The 22758-nt window shown below is 34.3% G+C and overlaps 1 protein-coding gene across 1 annotated transcript in view; it reads left to right on the plus strand.

The window, feature by feature from the left end:
* The first annotated feature begins 12205 nt into the window (after window positions 1-12205).
* The window catches only part of LOC144974466 (uncharacterized), a 452079-nt gene continuing 441526 nt past the window's right edge, over window positions 12206-22758 (plus strand). The window contains exon 1 of the mRNA XM_078917354.1: window positions 12206-12459. Within this exon, the coding sequence (XP_078773480.1) occupies window positions 12363-12459 (97 nt within the window). The 5' untranslated portion in view covers window positions 12206-12362. The remainder of the gene's footprint in view (window positions 12460-22758) is intronic.

Genomic DNA, 22758 nt, shown 5'->3' on the forward strand with positions numbered 1-22758 from the left:
TTATTCATTTATATATTATTTGTTTATTTATTCATTCGTTATTCATTCATTTATTTATTATTTGTTTATTTATTTATTCGTTATTCATTCATTTATATATTATTTGTTTATTTATTTATTCGTTATTCATTCATTTATTTATTATTTGTTTATTTATTTGTTCGTTATTTATTCATTTATTTATTATTTGTTTATTTATTTATTCGTTATTCATTCATTTATTTATTATTTGTTTATTTATTTGTTCGTTATTTATTCATTTATTTATTATTTGTTTATTTATTTATTCGTTATTTATTCATTTATTAACGTGAAAAAGCGCATCTAATGTTGATGATTATGGCGAAAACTTATAAATGAAGTTGAACTCGAGAAACATGAGCTTTAGATCAATATTATTTCCTTGCTATTTAAAACGTTTTCTAATATTTTCTTTTTCATAGTAGTTACTCTAACAACATGGGTTTTCATCTTTGTGACCCAATGTCTCAAAATGGTATTATGTCGGGATGGACCAGATGCTTTAAAGTCAAATTATAGTTGAACTAATCAAAAATATGAATTATTGATATTTAGCATTCTAAAATATGATATTCATTCTCCTCTATAAAGCATCCAAACTCAATTTAAGTCTGATATTTCTGGATACAAATTCAATTATCAGCAACTTAATTTAATCATCCCGAATTAATACCGTTTTGAGACGAGGGGTCACATTTCATGTAATCAATGGAAACTTAAGGCTTTAGACGTGATAGAATAAAACATTCTTAATCCCAACGGAAATTGCATTGCGATTTGTTTGCACTTCGACCATCCTCTCAGTTGCACAGTCCATAAACTTAAATATCCGTACAACTTTGAAGTAAATGAAAAATATAAAATAACAGTTGTCAAGCCATACTTAATAAATTTAATATTGTACTTTCGTTTTCTTATACTAATATGAAAGCATGGACTATCAATTTCTTACTGCAAAATCAAACGTTAACTCTCTCCTTACCAACTATAGAAAAATCGTCACATTCGTTACGATATAACCAACATTTTTCTTATTCAAATTTCTTTTGTACATCATCAAATTTAAGAAAATGAACATGTGTGTTGTAGAGCATGTTTTGCTAAAGAAATTATGCATCACAATAACCTACTTCTATTGTGTTTGGGTGATAAAATTTTTGTTTTGTTTTAGTTGGGTGTGAAGTTTTGGGCAAAATCCTGAAAATGACTGGTAAGGAGAGGGTTAAGATTACTTGTGTTTTATGAGGTGAACCATTCTAACTAGCTCGAGGTTTAATATAGCGCAATATCTACTTAACGTGTTCAAATTGCTTTACAAATGGTCCCAGGCCAACAGCAAGACAACATGGTTGGCGAGACATGACATGACGCCTCTTAATCGATATTGCAATTTCTTTTTCTCTGACAGTGACACTGCTGTTAACAGCCAGGTACTTATTTCACACCTGAGTACGGTTAGTGAATATGAGTAAAGATAATTTCCCAATGGCTCAAAAATGTCCCGCTCGGAGCTGGACTCGAAACGAGGACCGTTTATAATCTGGATATTGAGGAATTGCAATTGATAAATAATGTGATCTGATTTTGTCAAAGTTTCAGATCATCATTCATGGGAAATAGAATGCGTTATGGAAAGCTACTCATATTTAGATCGAATTGAAAGTAGGTTGAAATCCAAGCGAAGGAATTAAAATCTTTGTTTTTTTTATCACTTACTAGTTCACTAGTTCACTCTGTATAATCCATATCTTTCACAGACATCTACCAAAAAACCGATTTCATTAGATTAAAAACCGGATAAATGGGAATACATTGATATATATTATGTTTTTTAAAAACATTCTTCCGATTAGGAGGTTCAATCACCTCGTTGTTTTCAATGAATTAAATCAAACAGGAACAACCGACCGTATAAAATTATTGCCTTTTATTTCGTGATATCGATAACTTGTAAATAAAATTGTTGGACAATCTTAACAATCGAATGAATGGTGTCAATATCGATGTTCTCTGTTGTGATATTATCTATATATCGATCTATTGATTGAAGATTTAATTCATTTGTTATTCGGAGGTTTTTAATGTGTGTACTTACTGTGATCTTTGGATATTGAAATTATTCCACCGTTATCTACAAGTTACAGTTTCTAAACAACAATTTCACTGTAAACATCGCTTTAAAATGAATAGGTTGTTCATGCTAAAAACATTAACATTTTTGTTACTGAGCTTTGAGCTTTTATATAGTGCAATTTCCACTAAACATGCTCAAATCGCTTTACAAGGGGTCCCTGGCCAACAGCAACATTTAACATGTAGAACGGGACATAACACCTGTTAGGCGATATTACAATTTTTTCGGACAAAGACAACGCTGTTAACGGCCAGGTACTCATTTTACACATGATAGAATGTGAGTAAAGAGGCTTTTCCAAGGACGCAACTATGCGCCGAGCGAGGCTTGAACCAGGGACTTTCCGATCCGAATGCGAATGTCATACCACAAGACAACATAGCCGCAATGATTTCATCTTCTTAAATGTGTGGCATATGATACTACTTCTACTATTACTACTACTACTACTACTACTACTACTACTACTACTACTACTACTACTACTACTACTACTACTACTACTACTACTACTACTACTACTACGACTATTACTACTACTACTACTACTACTACTACTACTACTACTACTACTACTACTACTACTACTACTACTATTACTATTACTACTACTACTACTACTACTACTACTACTACTACTACTACTACTACTACTACTACTACTACTTCTACTACTACTAATACCACTACTTCTACTACTGCCACTACCACTGCTACTACTACTAGTACTACTACTACTACTACTACTACTTCTACTACTACTAATACCACTACTTCTACTACTGCCACTACCACTGCTACTACTACTAGTACTACTACTACTAGTACTACTACTACTACTACTACTACTACTACTACTACTACTACTACTACTACTACTACTACAACAATAACTACTACTACTACTACTACTACTACTACTACTACTACTACTATTACTACTACTACCACTATCATTACTACTACTACTACTACTACTACTACTACTACTACTACTACTACTACTACTACTACTACTACTACTATTATACTACTACTACTAACTACTACTACTATACTACTACTATACTACTATACTACTACTACTACTACTACTACTACTACTACTACTACTACTACTACTACTACTACTACTACTACTACTATCTACTAACTACTACTACTACTACTACTACTACTACTACTACTACTACTACTAACTACTACATACTACTACTACTACTACTATACTACTACAACTAACTACATACTACATCACTACTATACTACTACTACTACTACTACTACTACAACTACTACTACTACTACTACTACTACTACTACTACTATACTACTACTACTACTACTACTACTACTACTACTACTACTACTACTACTACTACTACTACTACTACTACTACTACTACTACTACACTACTACTACTACTACTACACTACATACTACTACTACTATACTACTATACTACTACTACTACTACTATACTACCTACTACAACTATACTACTACTACTACTACTAACAACTACATACATACTACTAACTACTACTATAACTACTACTACTACTACTACTACTACTACTACTACTACTACTACTACAACTATTACTACTAATAACATGGTCGTTGTTTTACTTTAATTCCACCAATCCAGAGGTCTCTAACCTCACAATTTATTGCTTTGGTCCACACAAGTTTACACCGTCAACATGTTACTCTAAAATGTAATACACTAGTTGATATGTTATAACATATATATCACGAATACCATAGACAGAGGCATTCTCTATGGGCCGAGAGAGAGAAGAGCATAAAATACAAATTAATATATCACAGGCTGTAGCTGTGTCCTAGTTATGATTTTATATCAGCAGGTTTAATAGGATATTTATGGTCCACACGCAATGAAATGTCGGTTCATTTCCCTACAATGTGAAACCAGTTCTCTATACACGAAATATCCACCAGTAACACGGTGTGAAAATACCGTGAATTCTTGCACCAAAACTCGTTTCTTAAATAAAAGGGTAGCAAAATAGAGATACGAGAGATAATTTATGTACAGTAGGTTCCGCCTAAGTGCTTTACAGCCGGGAAATGAGAAAAAAAAAACAAAAACGGACTTACAAGAAGAACATAGGGTACCGTCAGACTGTGTATTTTTAATGTCAATATCTTTAATCCATCTCTTTTCTTTTGCCACGTCCGTTGTACAATTTCCGAAAAGGATGAAAAAAGTTTATTATTATTATTATTATTATTATTATTATTATTATTATTATTATTATTATTATTATTATTATTATTATTATTATTATTATTATTATTATTATTATTATTATTATTATGAGTTTGCGTCCTAGATAGATCACCATATTTTTTCAGACGCCCCCCCCCCCCCCCCCCCCCCCGTCCTCCTTCTCCACCTACTAGCGTCATATCCAAAGGATAACGATCAATAACAAAGAATTGTAATTCCCCTTTCAAGCTATAGAAATAAAGATAAACTCAAGCTCCATGGGCCTATCTATTGGCTCCAAAGGACTACTTTTCTTATCCGGAAAACAAAAAAGCGCTTAGAGAAGAAAGCGATGTTAAATGTGACCCAACGTCTCAAAACGGTATTATGTCGGGATGGACCAGATGCTAAAAAGTCAAATTATAGTTCAACTGGTCAAAAATATGAATCATTGGTATTCAGCACTCTAAAATATGATATTCATTCTCCTCAATAAAACATATAAACTCAACCCAAGTCTGATATTTCTGGCTACAAATTCAATTTTCAGCATCTTAATCATTCCGACTTAATACCATTTTGAGACGAGGGGTCACAAATGTTGATAATCGCTTTATAAACCGTAGGCTTTTTAAATTTTTTTGTCTTCTTTCTTTTCTAAGTACCAAACCGGCTATAAATTGATTTCACGTAAAGTCCTTTTAATGGCATTAACTCACTCAATCCTAGAGATTTTTGCTACTTTTCAAAATTGGGAAGAATGTATTTAAAATGAGCACGTATATAGATAGTTTTATTCAACTATCATTAATATATAAAAACTAAAAATATTAGCTTTGATACCACGTCTATAATTTGTCTCAGAAAAATGTAATAAATAGGCATGGGGTAAAAGTAACCAGGGTAAACTACGGATATGGTCAGTGTTAGGGTTGAGTGAGTTAAACAGTTCAGTAACGGTTGAATTTGAGGTCATTACAGCAATAATACTGTAAGTCCGTCAGGTGTATAAATGTCGGGGGTTAGTGGCTATTAAATGAAAAATTGACAGTGATTTTGGATTCGGTTTTTAATGGATAGTAGGTAGATAGTAGATGGCACATTGCAGTGTCAAAGTGTCTTGATTTATGCTTTCGAATTTTGGAACCCTGTGTTACAGTTGAAGGGAAACAGACCACTGATTTGTGTAGGCAAGAACAAAAAGGACAAAGTTATAAATTCATCTTGCGGCTATGTGGTCTAGTGGTATGACACTCGCTTTCGGGTCGGAAGGTCCTGGGTTCGAGCCTCGCGCTCGGCGCATAGTTGAGTCCTTGGAATGGAAAAGGCTCTTTACACACATTCTCTCACACCGTACTCAGGTGTAAAATGAGTACCTGGCCGTTAACAGCGTTGTCTTTGTCCGAAAAATTGTAATATCGCCTAACAGGCGTCATGTCCCGTCCTAAATGTTAAATTAAATGTTGCTGTTGACCAGGGAACCCTTGTAAAGCGCTTAGAGCACATTTAATGGATATTGCGCTATATAAAGCTCAATTTTTATTTTCAAAAAGCTCAATCTTTCAAATTGCCGCCTACCTGGATTTTAATTGATGTATTTTTTGTTTTAATTGTCTTATTTGTTATTATTGTATCGGTTGAAGAAGGCCTTTGAGCCCAAAATGTTCAATGTTTGGTATTTTGTTCATTATTTTTGAAGCTGTTTTATCATTTTCTGTTCATTACTTTTTACAGCAGTTGACAATAACAAAGACCCGAGTGACGTCAACTTTGATCTATTTATAGCATAACATTGTATTTAGAATTTATTGATTATCAATTTAAATGAGGTTAATGGGCTCTAACGCGAGGACGAGAGACGCGTGCGCACAACCAACATGACGTTCTCTCTCTAATAACTTTTCCGCCGGTGACGTCACAGACTATGGGTGACGTCCAATCAAGGGACGCTACTCTTCCGCTAATCCCATTCCCGATATCCCCACAGCGACATCTTTTTCTCCATACTATCTTTTCCTAATACACGGCCCAGGAATTTTTAATTGTCTTTCTTTTGCAAATCTAACATGGGGTTAGCGTGGCTCAGTGGTCGGTCTTTGCTTCGTACCCAATAGGTACCGAGTTCGACTTCCCGCTTTGTCACCTCACCCTAGCTCACTTTGCGGCGCTGCACTGCAGCTGACGCCTGGGTTATTCCAGTCTTCCCTTGGAATAGACCCTAAAGACAAATTTCCCATTGGGGATGAATAAAGGGAATATCATTTATTATATATTATTTTAAAAATAGATTTTATTTCGCTAAATGCAAATTCTGTGGTCTAAATTATTTTCTATAGATAGTATGCGCTTCGCTAAGAAGCTCATAACATTGCCATCCGGAAGTATAATGGACCAACACACAAAACTGTGTGTATCCGTGAACGTTTATAGTCAGGTTAATACAGTTCAGTGAGCATTACTCATAAACGCAAAAAACAAAAAACAAAAAAAAAAAAACCAAAGACCCGAGTGACGTCATCTTCGAACTATCTATACCAAATGGGTTTTTAAAACTTCCTTATTTAATCTAACTTCTCCTGTTATTTTATTCTTGTCACATCCAACATGAGAAAATATTATCAGAGCCATTTTCCTTCTTTGTTTTTGTTTTTAAATCAGTAATCTGAAGGAGAGTAGGATAACATTGCTTGTTATTACCACGGGTTTTCCCTCCTTAATATTAACATTTCCTGGAATTAACCTTTAGCTGGTATTAACATTTATTGGTCCTTGTTCGATAGGAGAACATTTGTGAACAACTTAACTGTCTCGAAATGGTATTGTGTCGGTATGAAATTGATGTTGAAAATTGTATTTATAGTATCAGAAATATAAAAAAACGATCATTTTTTGTGGGTTTTGGGTTGTTTTTTTTTATATCAGATTAAATATTATAGATTTATCAAGTGTATTGTCTCAAAATGTTATAGACTATATCTCATCATTTTAACTTTGAATTAGCTTTTCCGATCTCTTCAACATCGACGTATTGATAATGATAATAATAATAATAATAATAATAATAATAATAATAATAATAATAATAGTAATAATAATAATAATAACAATGATAGTAATGACAGTAATAATAATAATAATATAATAATAATAATAATATAATAATAATAATAATAATAATAATAGTAATAATAATAATAATAATAATAACAATGATAGTAATGATAGTAATAATAATAATAAATAATAATAATAATAATAATAATAATAATAATAATAATAATAATAACAATGATAGTAATGACAATAATAAATAATAATAATAATAATAATAATAATAATAATAATAATAATAATAATAATAATAATAATAGTAATAATAATAATAACAATGATAGTAATGATAGTAATAATAATAATAATAATAATAATAATAATAATAATAATAATAATAATAATAATAATAATAATAATAATAATATAATAATAATAATATTAATGATAGTAATGATAGTAATAAAAATAATAATAATAATAATAATAATAATAATAATAATAATAATAATAATAATAATAATAATAATAGTAATAATAATAATAATAACAATGATAGTAATGACAGTAATAATAATAATAATAATAATAATAATAATAATAATAATAATAATAATAATAATAATAATGATAATGATAATGATAATGATAATGATAGTAATGATAATAATAATAATAATAATAGTAATAATGATAATAATAATAGCAATGATAGTAATGATAGGAATAATAATAATAATAATAATAATAATAATAATAAAAATAATAATAATAATAATAATGATAATAATGATAGTAATAATAATAATAATAACAATAATAATAATAATAATAATAATAATAATAATAATAATAATAATAATAATAATAATAATAATAATAATGATAATATATAATAATAATAATATAATAATAAATAATAATAATAATAATAATAATGATAATAATAATGATAATATATAATAATAATAATAATAATAATAATAATAATAATAATAATAATAATAATAATAATAATAATAATAACAATAATAATAATAATAATAATAATAATAATAATAATAACAATAATAGTAATAATAATAATAATAATAGTAATAATAGTAATAATAATAATAATAATAATAATAATAATAATAATAATAAAAATAATAATAATAATAATAATAATAACAATAATAATAATAATGATAATAATAATAATGATAGTAATGATAGTAATAATAATAATAATAATAATAATATTAATAATAATAATAATGATAATAATAATAATGATAGTAATGAGAGTAATAATAATAATAATAATAATAATAATAATAATAATAATAATAATAATAATAATAATAATAATAATAATAATAATAATAATAATAATAATAATAACAATAATGCAAAACATGCACATCAAACAATGCGTAACGCTAGAAAGAACCCTAACATAATGGGCATCGATTAACTTTCCATGTGCTGGAGGTCATTGGTCACATTGCAAAATGTGCTCAAATTGACCTACATAGTGAAAAGTGTTCACAGATTTTGAACTATCTAACATTACGATTGGTCATTGTGTTCAGCTTGACACTTTGGTAGTTTACAACTTTCATAAACAAAGCAACGTGTTTGCATTTGTTCAGAAATGTCCAATCTTTGGACAGCAACAAATCACGTTATTGATGACTCGGTTGGACGAAAACATGAATATAGATAGCATGCGCTTGGCGAAAAAGCTCATAACATTGCCATCCGGAAGTAAAACGGACCAACACACAAAACTGTGTGTATCCATGAACGTTTATAGTCAGGTTAATACAGTTCAGTGAGCATTACTCATAAACACGGATGGCAAAAAAAACTATAACAAAGACATGAGTGATGTCATCTTCGAACTATCTATAGATCGCTTCCATTAAACACAGCCGAACAATTCCAATATATTTCAATACATGTTACAATATTATAATCAATTTTCAGCGTCCTAATTATCATCCCGATATAATACCATTTTGAGGCGAGAGGCCACAAATTATATTTAAACCCAGTAACAGTAAAGATCATGTTAGCTCTTTTTTTACATTCAGACGACATGTGCAGCATCATTATCACTTCGTATTTATCACTTTGGCTTGGCTAACCAGTAAACACCGACCTCTCATACTGCCGTACTCTGGACAAACCCAATATATGAAAATTTGGCCAGAAAACTCGTCCTTCAAAAATCGATCGATTTCAATGAGGGTGTTAACTGTATTGTCCAGACTTAAAAGTTCATGGTTACACACAGTTTTGTGTGTTGCTCCGTTATTCTTTCGGATGACAATGTTGTGAGCTTCATAGCCAAGCGCATACTATCTACAGATCAACTCAGAGGTTTGTGTATTATAATATTCTTTTTTTTTTAAATTTACGTCAGAATAATTATTGTAACATTCACTGACAGGTGGTAAAATATTGCAAAATTTCAGTTAAGTTTTTTAAATATCAATTTTAGCAAGCGAAAGAATGAATGAAATTGACGTTACTTGGTTCTCTGTTGTTGTTTTTAAACCACCAGTTGCGTGATAAGCTCTCACTATAGATAGTATGCGCTTGGCTAAGAAGCTCATAACATTGCCATCCGGAAGTATAACGGACCAACACACAAAACTGTGTGTATCCATGGACGTTTATAGTCGGGTTAATAGAGTTCAGTGAGCATTACTCATAAACGCGGATGGCAAAAAACAATAACAAAGACCTGAGTGAGGTCATCTTCGAACTATCTATATTCGTTTTTTCTTCCAACCAAGTCATCAACCATTTGATTTGTTGCTGAGCAAGGATTGGACATTTCTCAATAAATGTAGACACGCTGCGTTGTCTATAGATAGAATGCGCTTGGCCAAGGAGTTCACAACATTGCCATCCGGAAGTATAACGGACCAACACACAAACTCTGTGTAACCATGAACGTTTATAGTCAGGTTAATACAGTTTAGTGAGAACAACTCACACACGCGGATGGCAAAAACAATAACAAAGGCCTGAGTGACGTCATCTGCATACTATCTATACAACATAACAACTCATGGTTGAACGAAGTTGCTCATATTGCATCATATAGCTCTTCCTCCTCCTCCTCCTCCTCCTCCTCCTACTCTTTCGACTCCTTTTCGTCATCATCATCATCATTATCATCATCATCATCATCATCATCGTCGTCGTCGTCGTTATCATCTTCACCACCACCACCATCATCATCATCATCATCATCATCATCATCATCATCATCATCATCATCATCATCATCGTCGTCGTCGTCGTCGTCGTTATCATCTTCACCACCACCACCATCATCATCATCATCATCATCATCATCATCATCATCATCATCATCATCATCATCATCACGATGACTGCCAATAGATAGAATGCGCTTGGCCAAGGAGTTCACAACATTGCCATCCGGAAGTATAACGGACCAACATACAAATCTCTGTGTAACCATGAACTTTTATAGTCTGGTTAATACAGTTTAGTGAGAACAACTCACAAACGCGGATGGCAAAAAACAATAACAAAGGCCTGTGTGACGTCATCTTCGTTCGATCTATAGAGAGTTCATAGACATAGAGTTTGTGTGTTGGTCCGTTATACTTCCGGATGGCAATGTTGTGAACTCCTTGGCCAAGCGCATTCTATCTATACCAAATGTCGTAACATGCAATTAGTTACAACACAGTTCACACATCAGTACCTATTCAAATATGAACATAAATCAACACACGGCTAGCAAACAAATCTGATGTGTTATAATGTGCAAAAGTAGTACCATCAGTATTTTGTCCATGTTTGCGTATTTATGTTTACAAGTTTGTGTGTGTGTGTGTGTGTGTGTGTGTGTGTGTGTGTGTGTTTTAAATGAATACATTCATAAATGAAACATTTGAAAAACGTTTTCCATTGAATCAGTTTTAGGAGTTTGACATCATGAGAGTTGGTGTGTTCTATTTTCCCTAATATTTTTTTTTTTTAATCAGCACACCGTGTTAATAACCAGGATACCATATTATGTGTTTCATTATACGATGGCAAACTTTTCTGAGGAGTTAAAAAAAATCGTTCCTATGAACTGGCAAAAGTGAATTAACTTGTGGACACACAAAGTATAGAAGGAACAAAATTGACGCTACTCAGCTAGTTAGGTTTTTGTGTTGTTTTAGTTTTTGACAGCCAGTTTGGTGATCAGACTTAAATTATATCAATCGGACTCTAAAACATTCAGGTTTACACACAAGTCGTGTTTTGGTACGTTATAGCAGGTTGGCTGATGTTGTGAGTATGTTGCCTAAACAAATAGCATCAATATTGTTGTGATATTTCATTTTCTACAACACATTTAATAATTTAGTCTCGTAAAATAATACTGTGTTTTCAACGAAAGTGCTCACGTGATATAGATTGTGATTATAATAAGCTATCGCTTTAAATGGCAAAAAGAGAGGTAATCTATGAAAATAATCAAAGCACGGCTATGGCGCATTGTTTTAAATAATATGACATTGGAAACTTTTAAGATTTAAATGTTTTCAACGTCTGCTGACATGATATAAAATCGATATCAATAACATTATTATTATCAATAACATTATTATTATCATTATCATTATTATTATTATTATTATTATTATTATTATTATTATTATTATTATTATTATTATTATTATTATTATTATTATTATTATTATTATTATTATTATACATCATTCCTCATTGGCCAAAGGGAAACAACTCATGAAAATAATAAGTCGATAGCTGGCATTGTTTTCACCCACTGACTTGTGCCTACCTGTATTTATTAATTTGTGATTATTGTAATACCACCACGAATCAATTCTCTTCGCGGATTATCTGTGGATATTCTATGACGTCAGATCTGGATGACCCCAATGTCCAACTCCCGTGATTTCACACGACCACACCACCGGACAAGACTGGTCAACAGGATATTTTCACACTGTCCATGTCCGTGTCAAGGTAAACACAGTTAATTCATTTACTTGATTAATTAAGTCTATATCTCAACGACTCTCTCTCTCTCTCTCTCTCTCTCTCTCTCTCTCTCTCTCTCTCTCTCTCTCTCTCTCTCTATCTCTCTCTCTAGTCAGCTGATCCTGCGTAGGACGTTGCTTCCCGAACTTTCTTGCGAAACAGATTACGGTTTTCCGCCAGTCTTCTTGCTTGAGTTGTTGTCATTCCCAGCCATTCGCATATATCTTGTTCCCAGCTTCTTGTTGGTCTACCTCTTCCTCTCTTACCGTCTACCCTTGTCTGCAGAATGTACTTTTCTAATGATTCGTGGCGACTTTCTCTACCGCCGTTAATATTGAAGTTAGACACACCAGTCCTCTTTACTGTCCTTGTCTGAAAAAAAAAAACACTTTCTTAGAGAGGCCTTACGAAAGCTCCTACATCCCCAGTATTCTTTTTTTTTTATGTTCTAGTAGGGGGGTTTGGGAGGGGGGGGGGGACTTTTTTTTATAATGTTCTAGATATTAGGGGGTTTGGGAGGGGGGAGACTTTTTAAAAAAGTTTCGCCCCTCCCAAACTCTCCACTCGAAAATTATAAAATAAAATAAGAAAGAATACTGGGGATGTAGGAGCTTTCGGAAGGCCTCCCCTTTCTTAAAATTTTGTCCAGAAAACTCGCCCTTCAAATATCGATCGCTTCAAAAGACCCTTATCTTAAAAAAAAACAAACCTCAAAAATTCTCTTCCTTTACGATTTTCTTGCGTGTTTTTACCGGGAGTACTTCCGTAGTTTCACAGCACTTTTACTTTTATTATGTAACAATCTTTTAGCCATTATATAGATAGAATGCGCTTGGCCAAGGAGTTCACAACATTGCCATCCGGAAGTATAATGGACCAACACACAAACTCTGTGTAACCATGAACTTTTATAGTCTGGTTAATACAGTTTAGTGAGAACAACTCACAAACGCGGATGGCAAAAACAATAACAAAGGCCTGAGTGACGTCATCTGCATACTATCTATAGATAGTATGCGCCTGGCTAAGAAGCTCATAACATTGCCATCCGGAAGTATAACGGACCAACACACAAAACTGTGTGTGTCCATGAACCTTTATAGTCAGGTTAATACAATTCAGTGAGCATTACTCATAAACGCGGATAGCAAAAAACAATAACTAAGACCTGAATGACGTCATCTTCGAACTATCTATATTCATGTTTTATATATATATAACTCTCGATCTCTCTCTCTCTCTCTCTCTCTCTCTCTCTCTCTCTCTATCTATCTATCTATATATCTTTCTGTCTTTCTCTCTGTTTTTTTTTGTATGCAAATATGATTGTGTGTGTTTGTGTATGTGTATGTGTGTGTGTGTTGTGTGTGTGTATGTGTGTATGTGTGTGTGTGTGTGTTTAGTTTCAACAAATATCAATAAACGTGACATTCAATGTTCATCTGAACGTGAAAACGTCACACACAAACCATTTTGATTGGGTATCGAATTTTGTTTGAGAAACGAAATTTCAAATCTCCACTTCAATGTGATGCATTCTTTATTGTTACTTATGCAAATTTCCCAAATGTCAATAATTTCAATGACAACAAGAAACCTATCAGAACTATTATCATTCCCTAATACTAATACTGTTTTCTATAAATCCTATTTATATATTAATCTTATAACCGATATCTTGCTTTAACCCTCTCCATACCACCCATAGGAAAATCGTCACATTCGTTACGATATACCCGACAATTTCCTCATTCTGATTTCCCTTGTACATCACAAAATCTAAAGAAATGCTTTGATTACAGCTATAAATACTAAACACTGTATTTTAGAGCTCATTTTGCTGAACAGCATTCTGTATAGAGGGTTTGTTTTCACCTTATCAATGTTGATGGAAAGATGTATTGAAGTCCAGAAAGACCTATGTATTTGTTTTATTGATTACTCTAAGGCATTTGATAAGGTTAGACATGGTGAACTGTTTAATATCCTTGAAGGACTGGACATAGATGGAAAACAATACCATAGAATGTACTTATTACTTGTTTGTTTGATTAGGAAAAGTCTATTTTTGTGTCGGGTGTGTGTGAATTTTCGGAGGAAATTCTAAAAATAGCTGGTAAGGAGAGGGTTAAAAGAAAGTATACATTCCGTATTCTTAGCTCAACTAATTAAATTATTATTTTTTTTTCTGTACTGGTATCGATAATAGTAATTATGTAAACAAAAACGTCACGAAGATTTGTCTTGTTTTCGAAGGGAGCTAATTCGGGTTGGTCTTGCCGCAGGATCAATCGGGGTTCGCAGGATCAATCGGGGTTATCTACCTTGCCCTGAATTTGTGTACGCTTACCATTTCAACATTGGGTTGCTAATCTTGAGTGTATTGATTCACGGATATGTTTGTTCTTGCTCATTCGTATGTTTGTATTTTACCACGCGATCCCAAACTCTCTCTCTCTCTCTCTCTCTCTCTCTCTCTCTCTCTCTCTCTCTCTCTCTCTCGCTCTCTCTCTCGCTCTCTCTCTCGCTCTCTCTCTCGCTCTCTCTCTCTCGCTCTCTCTCTATCTCTCTCTCTCTCTCTCTCTCTCTCTCTCCTTCCCTTTTTATCCACCCCACCTCCCCATGTATTACTCTCACTCTCTCTTTCTCTTTCAATTTAAATGTATGTATCTCATTAATTAATTAATTAATTAATTAATTAATTCATTCATTCATTCATTCATTCATTCATTCATTCATGCATTCATTCATTCGTTCATTCATTCGTTCATTCTCTGTTTCTATCTATCCATACACACAAAAGACCCCCCCCCTCCCATATATATGTGTGTGTGTGTGTGTGTGTGTGTGTGTGCGTGTGTGTGTGTGTGTGTGTCGTCAGAAACACGGGATTGATTATTACAAAAAAAAAAAAAAAAAAAAAAAAAAAAAAAAAAAAAAAGCAAAAAGGAAACAAAACAAGGGAACATAAGCAGATAGGGGGGATAACTGAGGGAATATCCATAAATTGCATTTGCATGGGATCCACGATTCATTAAGCTTTCTCACCCGATACGGGAATCCCCGATACAACTACGTGAAGTTGAATGTAATCTTCAATTTAATTCACGTTATTATTTATTTCTTCGAGCTTCGAGCAGCAACACTTACACCGATACGATTTACAACTGCGCACATTTCTATCCCATAATATTGTGTTGATTCTTCTCCATAATCTCTGCAACTCCGACCCATTTTACATGAGCTGGCGATTTTGGGGCTGGGCACTGGACATCAATCCTATTCTTATCACATCTGTTTTTCTTAATAAATGTGTCGGCTATGTGGTCTAGTGGTACGACACTCGCTTTAGGATCGGAAGGTCCTGGATTCAAGCCTCGCGCTCGGTGCATAGTTGAGTCCTTGGAAAAGGCTCTTTACTAACATTCTCTCACTGTAAAATCAGTACCTGGTCGTTAACAGCGTTGTCTTTGTCCGAAAAATTGTAGTATCGCCTAACAGGCGTCATGTCCCGTCCTATATGTTAAATGTTGCTGTTGACCAGGGACCCCTTGCAAAACGTTTTGAGCACATTTGGTGGACATCTAAATTTATTTATTTTTTAAAAAATGGGCTCCAAAAAGTAGCTCTGTCGGTAGTGCAAAACGGTAGGGGCTGTCCGAAGCCCTTGATCGTGGAACTACTAAATGACCAAAATAAGGCATTTGGTTGGTTCGAACTTGTTTTATTTACAACTTGTTAATTTCATTCAAACCTCATAATGATGGACATCTAAAGAATAATAAAGATATTACATACATGATAAATAATCTTTTAATACTAACGAAAGAGTGAAAATGGAGACGCTTCATATGGGAACAAAACAGATAATTGACGTTTCGGGTGCGAACCCTTCGTTAGCTTAACAGTACACAAATAAACGTGGAAAACAAATAAAATAAAATGCAAAATAACTTGTATCGTCTGTACTCAATGGTGGTTGCAGTGTTTTGTTTGTTTTCCACGTTATGTTTGTATGTTGTTGTGCTGACGAAGTGTTTGTACCCGAAACGTCCATCGTCTGTTTTGTTCCCATACGAAGCCTCTTCATTTTTACTCTTTCGTTAGTATTGGCACCAACATGAACCGGCCAGTCAATGACAGGTCCCAAACCGGATAAATGACATGCTTTTTTATTTACTTCTTCCAACATACTTTTATCAGTCCCGGCTACCCAACGTTTATTAGTTGCTGGGTCTAAGTCTAATGTCACAACGGATTGAAAGTACTCTATAATAGACAAAACGTTCTATTTATTGGGTGGTAATCATTTGCTAGTATTAATTTGTTTATCGTTATACTTTTGAATATAATGTAATTTTAAGAATACTTATGAATTTGAATGGAAAAATGGCATGCATAACAAAATGACGATTAAAGGGAATGAGATTAGCAGAAGAGTAGCGTCCCTTGATTGGACGTCACCGGCGGAAAAGTTATTAGAGAGAGAACGTCATGTTGGTTGTGCGCATGCGTCTCTGGTCCTCGCTTCCGGAGACACTTCACCGAAAGCGAGGACGAGATAGACGCATGCGCAAAACCATGTTGACGTTCTCTCTGTAATTTGATGTCCAATCAAGGGACGCTACTCTTCCACTAATCTCATTCCCTATATTATGATAGTGTCGCAGAAAGTGCCATTTACTTTATGTAATGGATGAAGAGAGTCAGTCTTTTCATTATTATTTTTTGTCGTTGTTCTTGTTATTTTCTTCGTTAATTGGATTAAATAGTCTGATGTCACGTCGCCCAGCAAAGGCGGCCATCGTGGTTCTAAACAAAGAATATTTTTACTTTTTATTCTTCATGCTGGCTAGAATTTTTTATCTGTCTTGTGATCAGAATGTATAAAAGTCAAAACATGACCAGATTTATAATGATTTTTTTCCCTCTGGATACGCTTTTATGATCGTCGGAGAAATATTTCATAAGGGCATCCGCCATTGTTCCGATAGATAAGAGCCAGTTACTAAGTTACCATGCATCAATACGAGGGAAGTGACGTTACGACTGTTGAAGCGTATTTGTCATTATTAATTCTTTTGTTCTCAATAACATTCATAAAATAGCCGCGACTATCTCATCTATGTTATTATTTTCATATGAATGTCTAAAACTAGTTCAGGATCGTGCCAGGTTTATGTCTCTGGGGGTTGGGGGGGGGGGGGGGGGGGGCTTAAAAGTTTTTTTTTATCTTTAGCTCTTTTCTCGTGGGGGGGGGGGGGGGGGGGGGGGGGGGTCGTCCGTACTTTTATCTATTCTCATTGAGTCTGACACCTGTCAGATTACAGATTACACGTTATCGATGTTGACCTATATCCTCTCGTAAGGTTCTTTGCCCTTTTACTTTCTCTCGTCCTCTCTTTATAATATATCTATTGATCGATCGATTTATTAATCTATCTATCTGTCTATCTACCTATCTATCTATCTATCTATCTATCTATCTATCTATTTATCTATCTATTTACCTGTCTATCTATCCTTCTATAGATCTATATATCGATCTATCTATTTATCTATCTATTTATCTATCTATGTGTCTATTTATCTATCTATCTGTCTATCTATCTATCTATCTATCTATCTATCTATCTATGTGTCTATCTATCTATCTATCTCTCTATCTATCTATCTATCTATCTATTTATTTATCTATCTGTCTATCTATCTATTTATTTATCTATCTGTCTACTATCTATCTATCTATCTATGTATCTATCTATCTATCTATCTATCTATCTATCTATCTATCTATCTATCTATCTTTCTATTTATCTATCTGTCTATCTATCTATCTTTCTATCTATGTATCTATCTATCTATCTATCTATATATCTATATATCTATCTATCTATCTATCCCTCTATCTATCTATCTATCTACCTATTTATTTATCATCCAATATAATATTTTTCTCTCTTATCTCTCTCTCTCTCTCTCTTTCTCTCTCTCCTTCTCTCTCTTTCTCTCTCTCTCTTCCTTTCTCTCTCTTTCTCTCTCTCTCTCTCTTACTTTCTCTCTCTTTCTTTCTCTCACTTTCTTTATCTCTCTCTCTCTCTCTCTCTCTCTCTCTCTCTCTCTTTATTTATTTTTTTCGCCCCTTCTCTCTCACTCTTTCTACCGTCTTGTTTCTCTATCCACCAGATTATGTGTCACCCCCTCAACATCCCGCCCGTTTCTTTAAAGTTAAGTAATTCGATGTAAATAAGGGAATAAATATCACATAACCCGCTTGTTTAGAACCAGCATTAATCGGGTCAATGAACCATTTATCATTGATAATATTAATACAATTTATTTAATCAAAAAATATTAATCCTGGGACTTCTTAGAAGTAAGATAAGAATTTTGATAAGTTGGGAGGGTGCTCTATTCAGAAATCAACATGCCTAGTTATTTTCGTGTTCTTCTTCGTGTCTCTTGCTCTCCTCTATATCCTCTCTCTCTCTCTCTCTCTCTCTCTCTCTCTCTCTCTCTCTCTCTCTCTCTCTCCCTCTCTCTCTCTCTCTCTCTCTCTTTCTTTCATTCTTTCTTTCTCCCCCTCCCTCTCTCTCTCCGTCTCTCTTTCTTTTTGTATTTCTCTCTCTCGTTTCCCCTTTTATCAAGACTCTCTACCTTCCGTTTCTTGTCAATCATCAATTATCTAGATAACATTTGTCTAAAAATACTCGTGCTATCCAAAAGGTTGCAATAAATTGTGTCTTAACCCCTCGACCATCCAGAATCGTTTTCTCTCTCTCACTCTCTCTCTCACTCTCACTCTCTCTCTCTCTCTCTCTCTCTCTCTCTCTCTCTCTCTCTCTCTCTCTCTCTCTCTCTCTCTCTTTATTTATTTAAAGTTAATTATTATCCTAATTATTATTAGGAATAGATAAAGCAAACATCACAGAATCCGTTTGTTTAGAACCAGAACGAACAAGAAGGACAATGGACCAATTATAAGAACGTATTCGCGTATCCAGCCACTCATCCAAACTTCAACGAGAGGCAATCGATTCTAAATTAGGGTCGGGTCGTTGCTGCTGCCGGGAAAACGAAACTCTTAATGTTTCAAGTGTAGATTCGTGAAAAATAAGAAAATGGGGAAATCGTGAGCAGAAGGACTGGCGGTGCACAATGGGATAGGATAGCGATGAGTCTCCATGTCCTTGGTCTGGATTGAGCTTTGAATATGTGACCCATCGTCTCAAAACGGTATTATGTCGGAACTAACCAGATGCTTAAAAGCCGAATTTAATGTTAAACTGGTCAAAAATATAAATTGTTGACATTCGCACCCTAAAATATGGTATCCATTCTCCTCAATAAATCGTATAAACTCAATACAAGTCGGATATTTCTGGCTATAAATTCAATTTTCAACATATTTACCAACCCGACTTAATACCGTTTTGAGGCGAAGGGTCACATATGTCTATTATTCATGAAAAGTATTTATTTGTGGATCTGAACTCCAGATTGTTTTGACCTCATAAGAAAAGGAAAAAAAAAAAAATAAGCAAACATTTATTAAAAAAAAAAAAAAAACCAATCTGAAACGTGAGCAAAAAAAATCTACTGGTGTATAAAAAGAGTCTCTCTCTCTCTCTCTCTCTCTCTCTCTCTCTGTATATATATATATATATATATATATATATATATATATATTTTATATATATATATATATATATCTTTCTCTCTCTCTCTCTTCTCTCTCTATCGTTCTATCTATCTATCTATCTATCTATCTCTTTCTCTCTCTTCTCTCTCTATCTTTCTCTCTCGCCCCCTCTCTCTCTCTCTCTCTCTCCCGCCCCTCTCTCTCTCTCTCTCTCCCATTCTCTCTTCCTCCCTCTCGCTCTCTCTCTCGCCCCTCTCTCTCTCTCTCTCGCCCCTCTCTCTCTCGCTCTCTCGCTCTCTCTTTCTCTCTCTCTCTGTCTCTCTCTCTCTGTCTCTCTCTCTGTCTCTCTCTCTGTCTCTCTCTCTGTCTCTCTCTCTGTCTCTCTCTCTGTCTCTCTCTCTGTCTCTCTCTGTCTCTCTGTCTCTCTCTCTGTCTCTCTCTCTCTGTCTCTCTCTCTGTCTCTCTCTCTGTCTCTCTCTCTGTCTCTCTCTCTGTCTCTCTCTCTGTCTCTCTCTCTGTCTCTCTCTCGCCCCTCTCTCTCTCTCTGTCTCTCTCTCTGTCTCTCTCTCTCTCTCTCTCTCTCTCTCTCTCTGTCTCTCGTTGTCCTGGAATAAGACGTCTAGAGTTGTCTATGACATTCCCGATAATCTGGAAATCACGCATATCTGGATTGACGTGAAGTAAAACCGTTTTTTGTGGTATGACACTCCCTTTCGGATCGGAAGGTCCTGGGTTTGAGCCTCGCGCGGCGCATAGTTGAGTCCTTGAAAAAAGGATCTTTACTCACATTCTCTCACCGTACTCAGGTGTCAAATGAGTACATGGCCGTTAACAGCGTTGTCTTTATCCGAAAAATTGTAATGTCGCCTTACAGGCGTCATGTCCCGTCCTGCATGTTAAATGTTACTGTTGACTAGGAACCCATTGTAAAGCGCTTTGAACACATTTAGTGGATATTGCGCTATATAAAGCTCTTTTTTCTCATCGTGTCTATTCAGCCGTCATCTGGAGAAACCCATAAAATTTAAATTTGGACAAACAACTCGCCCTTCAACTATCGATCGATTTAAATGACCTCACCTTTGCAAAAAAACCTCTGCGAGAAGTCAGTCCCAGGTTTGAGAGTTTTTGCCAAGACGAATGTCATTTAAATCCATAGATATTTGACGGACGAGTTTTCCGGCCAAATGTTTAGATATATGTTGTTTTTTTTCTCTCCAGTTGTTGTTCCCGGAAGAAGATTTCTGAGTCACAGACTCTCACTATTTAGTATAATTTTAGCCTTTTTAGCCTTTTTAGGGGCAGTGTGGCTCAGTGGCACGGTCTTTGCTTCCTACCCGAAAGGTACCGAGTTCAATCACCCGCCGCTGCTTTATGTGGCCTTGAGCAAGTCACCTCGCCCTAGCTCACTTTGCGGCGCTGCTCTGCGACTGACGCCTGGGGACTGATGCAGCAATACAATATCACGTGATGTCACAATAGCAGTTAAGTTCTTGTCATACACAATTTCTTTATTAAAACATGCTCTACAACACACTGTTCATTTTCTTTAAATTTCATGATGTACAAGAGAAATTTGAATAAGAAAAATGTTGGTAGTTTCGTAACGTATCGTATGTGACAATTGTCATATAACTGGTAAGGAGAGGTTAAATTATTAAAACCTTGATACTCAATCATAATAGCTGGCGAGCGATACAGTAATAAGACAAATCACGCTATAGAATTCAGCGTATGGCGTCTTTAATAACATAACATACGAGATTTTGGTTCAACTCATAGCAAATAATGAAATTATAATGTCAGTCTTAATTAATGTCTCTGATTTCACTGCGATACCTTAATTGGAATAGTAAATGTCACATAGTTGTCAATACGTAACGAAGGTTATCATAATTTGTGACCCCTCATCTCAAAGCAGTATTATGTTTTAATGGATTGTACCCAGTAAAAGTGAATTTAGAATTAAACTCATAAGAAATTCGAATTGTGAGTTGTTTACAATGTAAAAAATTTGTCTTCATTATATCTAGATCATTGAGATTGTGAGTTTGTATATAGCGCAATATCCACTAAACGTGCTCAAAGCGCTTTACAAGTGGTCCCTGGTCAACAGCAACATTTAACATGTAGGACGGGACATGACGCCTGGTAGGCGATATTACAAATTTTTCGGACAGAGACAAAGCTGTTAACGGCCATGTACTCATTTTACACCTGAGTATGGTGAGAGAATGTGAGTAAAGAACCTTCTCCAAGGACTCAACTATGCGCTGAGCGAGGATCGAACCCAGGACCTTCCGATCCGAAAGCTAGTGTCATACCACTAGACCACATAGCCGCACATTTAGAATTTAAATGATAAGAAACACGAATTGTGAGTTGTTTACAATGTAAGAAGTTGTCTCCATTATGTCTAGACCCCTGGTTTAATATTTGTGGCTATAAATTCAAATTCTAGGCCCTGGTTCATCCCCACCTAAGGGCGCTTAAATGACCTAAATAGTGTCGAAAGCGACGTTAAACACCTAAAAAAAAAAAGAAAAAATAAATCCCCACGTAATACCGCTTGGAGACGGAGAAAAGGGGTGGGGAGGGGGGAGGGGTGGAGGTGGGGGGGGGGGGGAGTATTTAGACTTGCT

This window comes from Berghia stephanieae, chromosome 6, assembly GCF_034508935.2.
Source record: "Berghia stephanieae isolate SIO BIC M18660-M18661 chromosome 6, UCSD_Bste_1.3, whole genome shotgun sequence".
Classification (NCBI taxonomy): domain Eukaryota; kingdom Metazoa; phylum Mollusca; class Gastropoda; order Nudibranchia; family Aeolidiidae; genus Berghia; species Berghia stephanieae.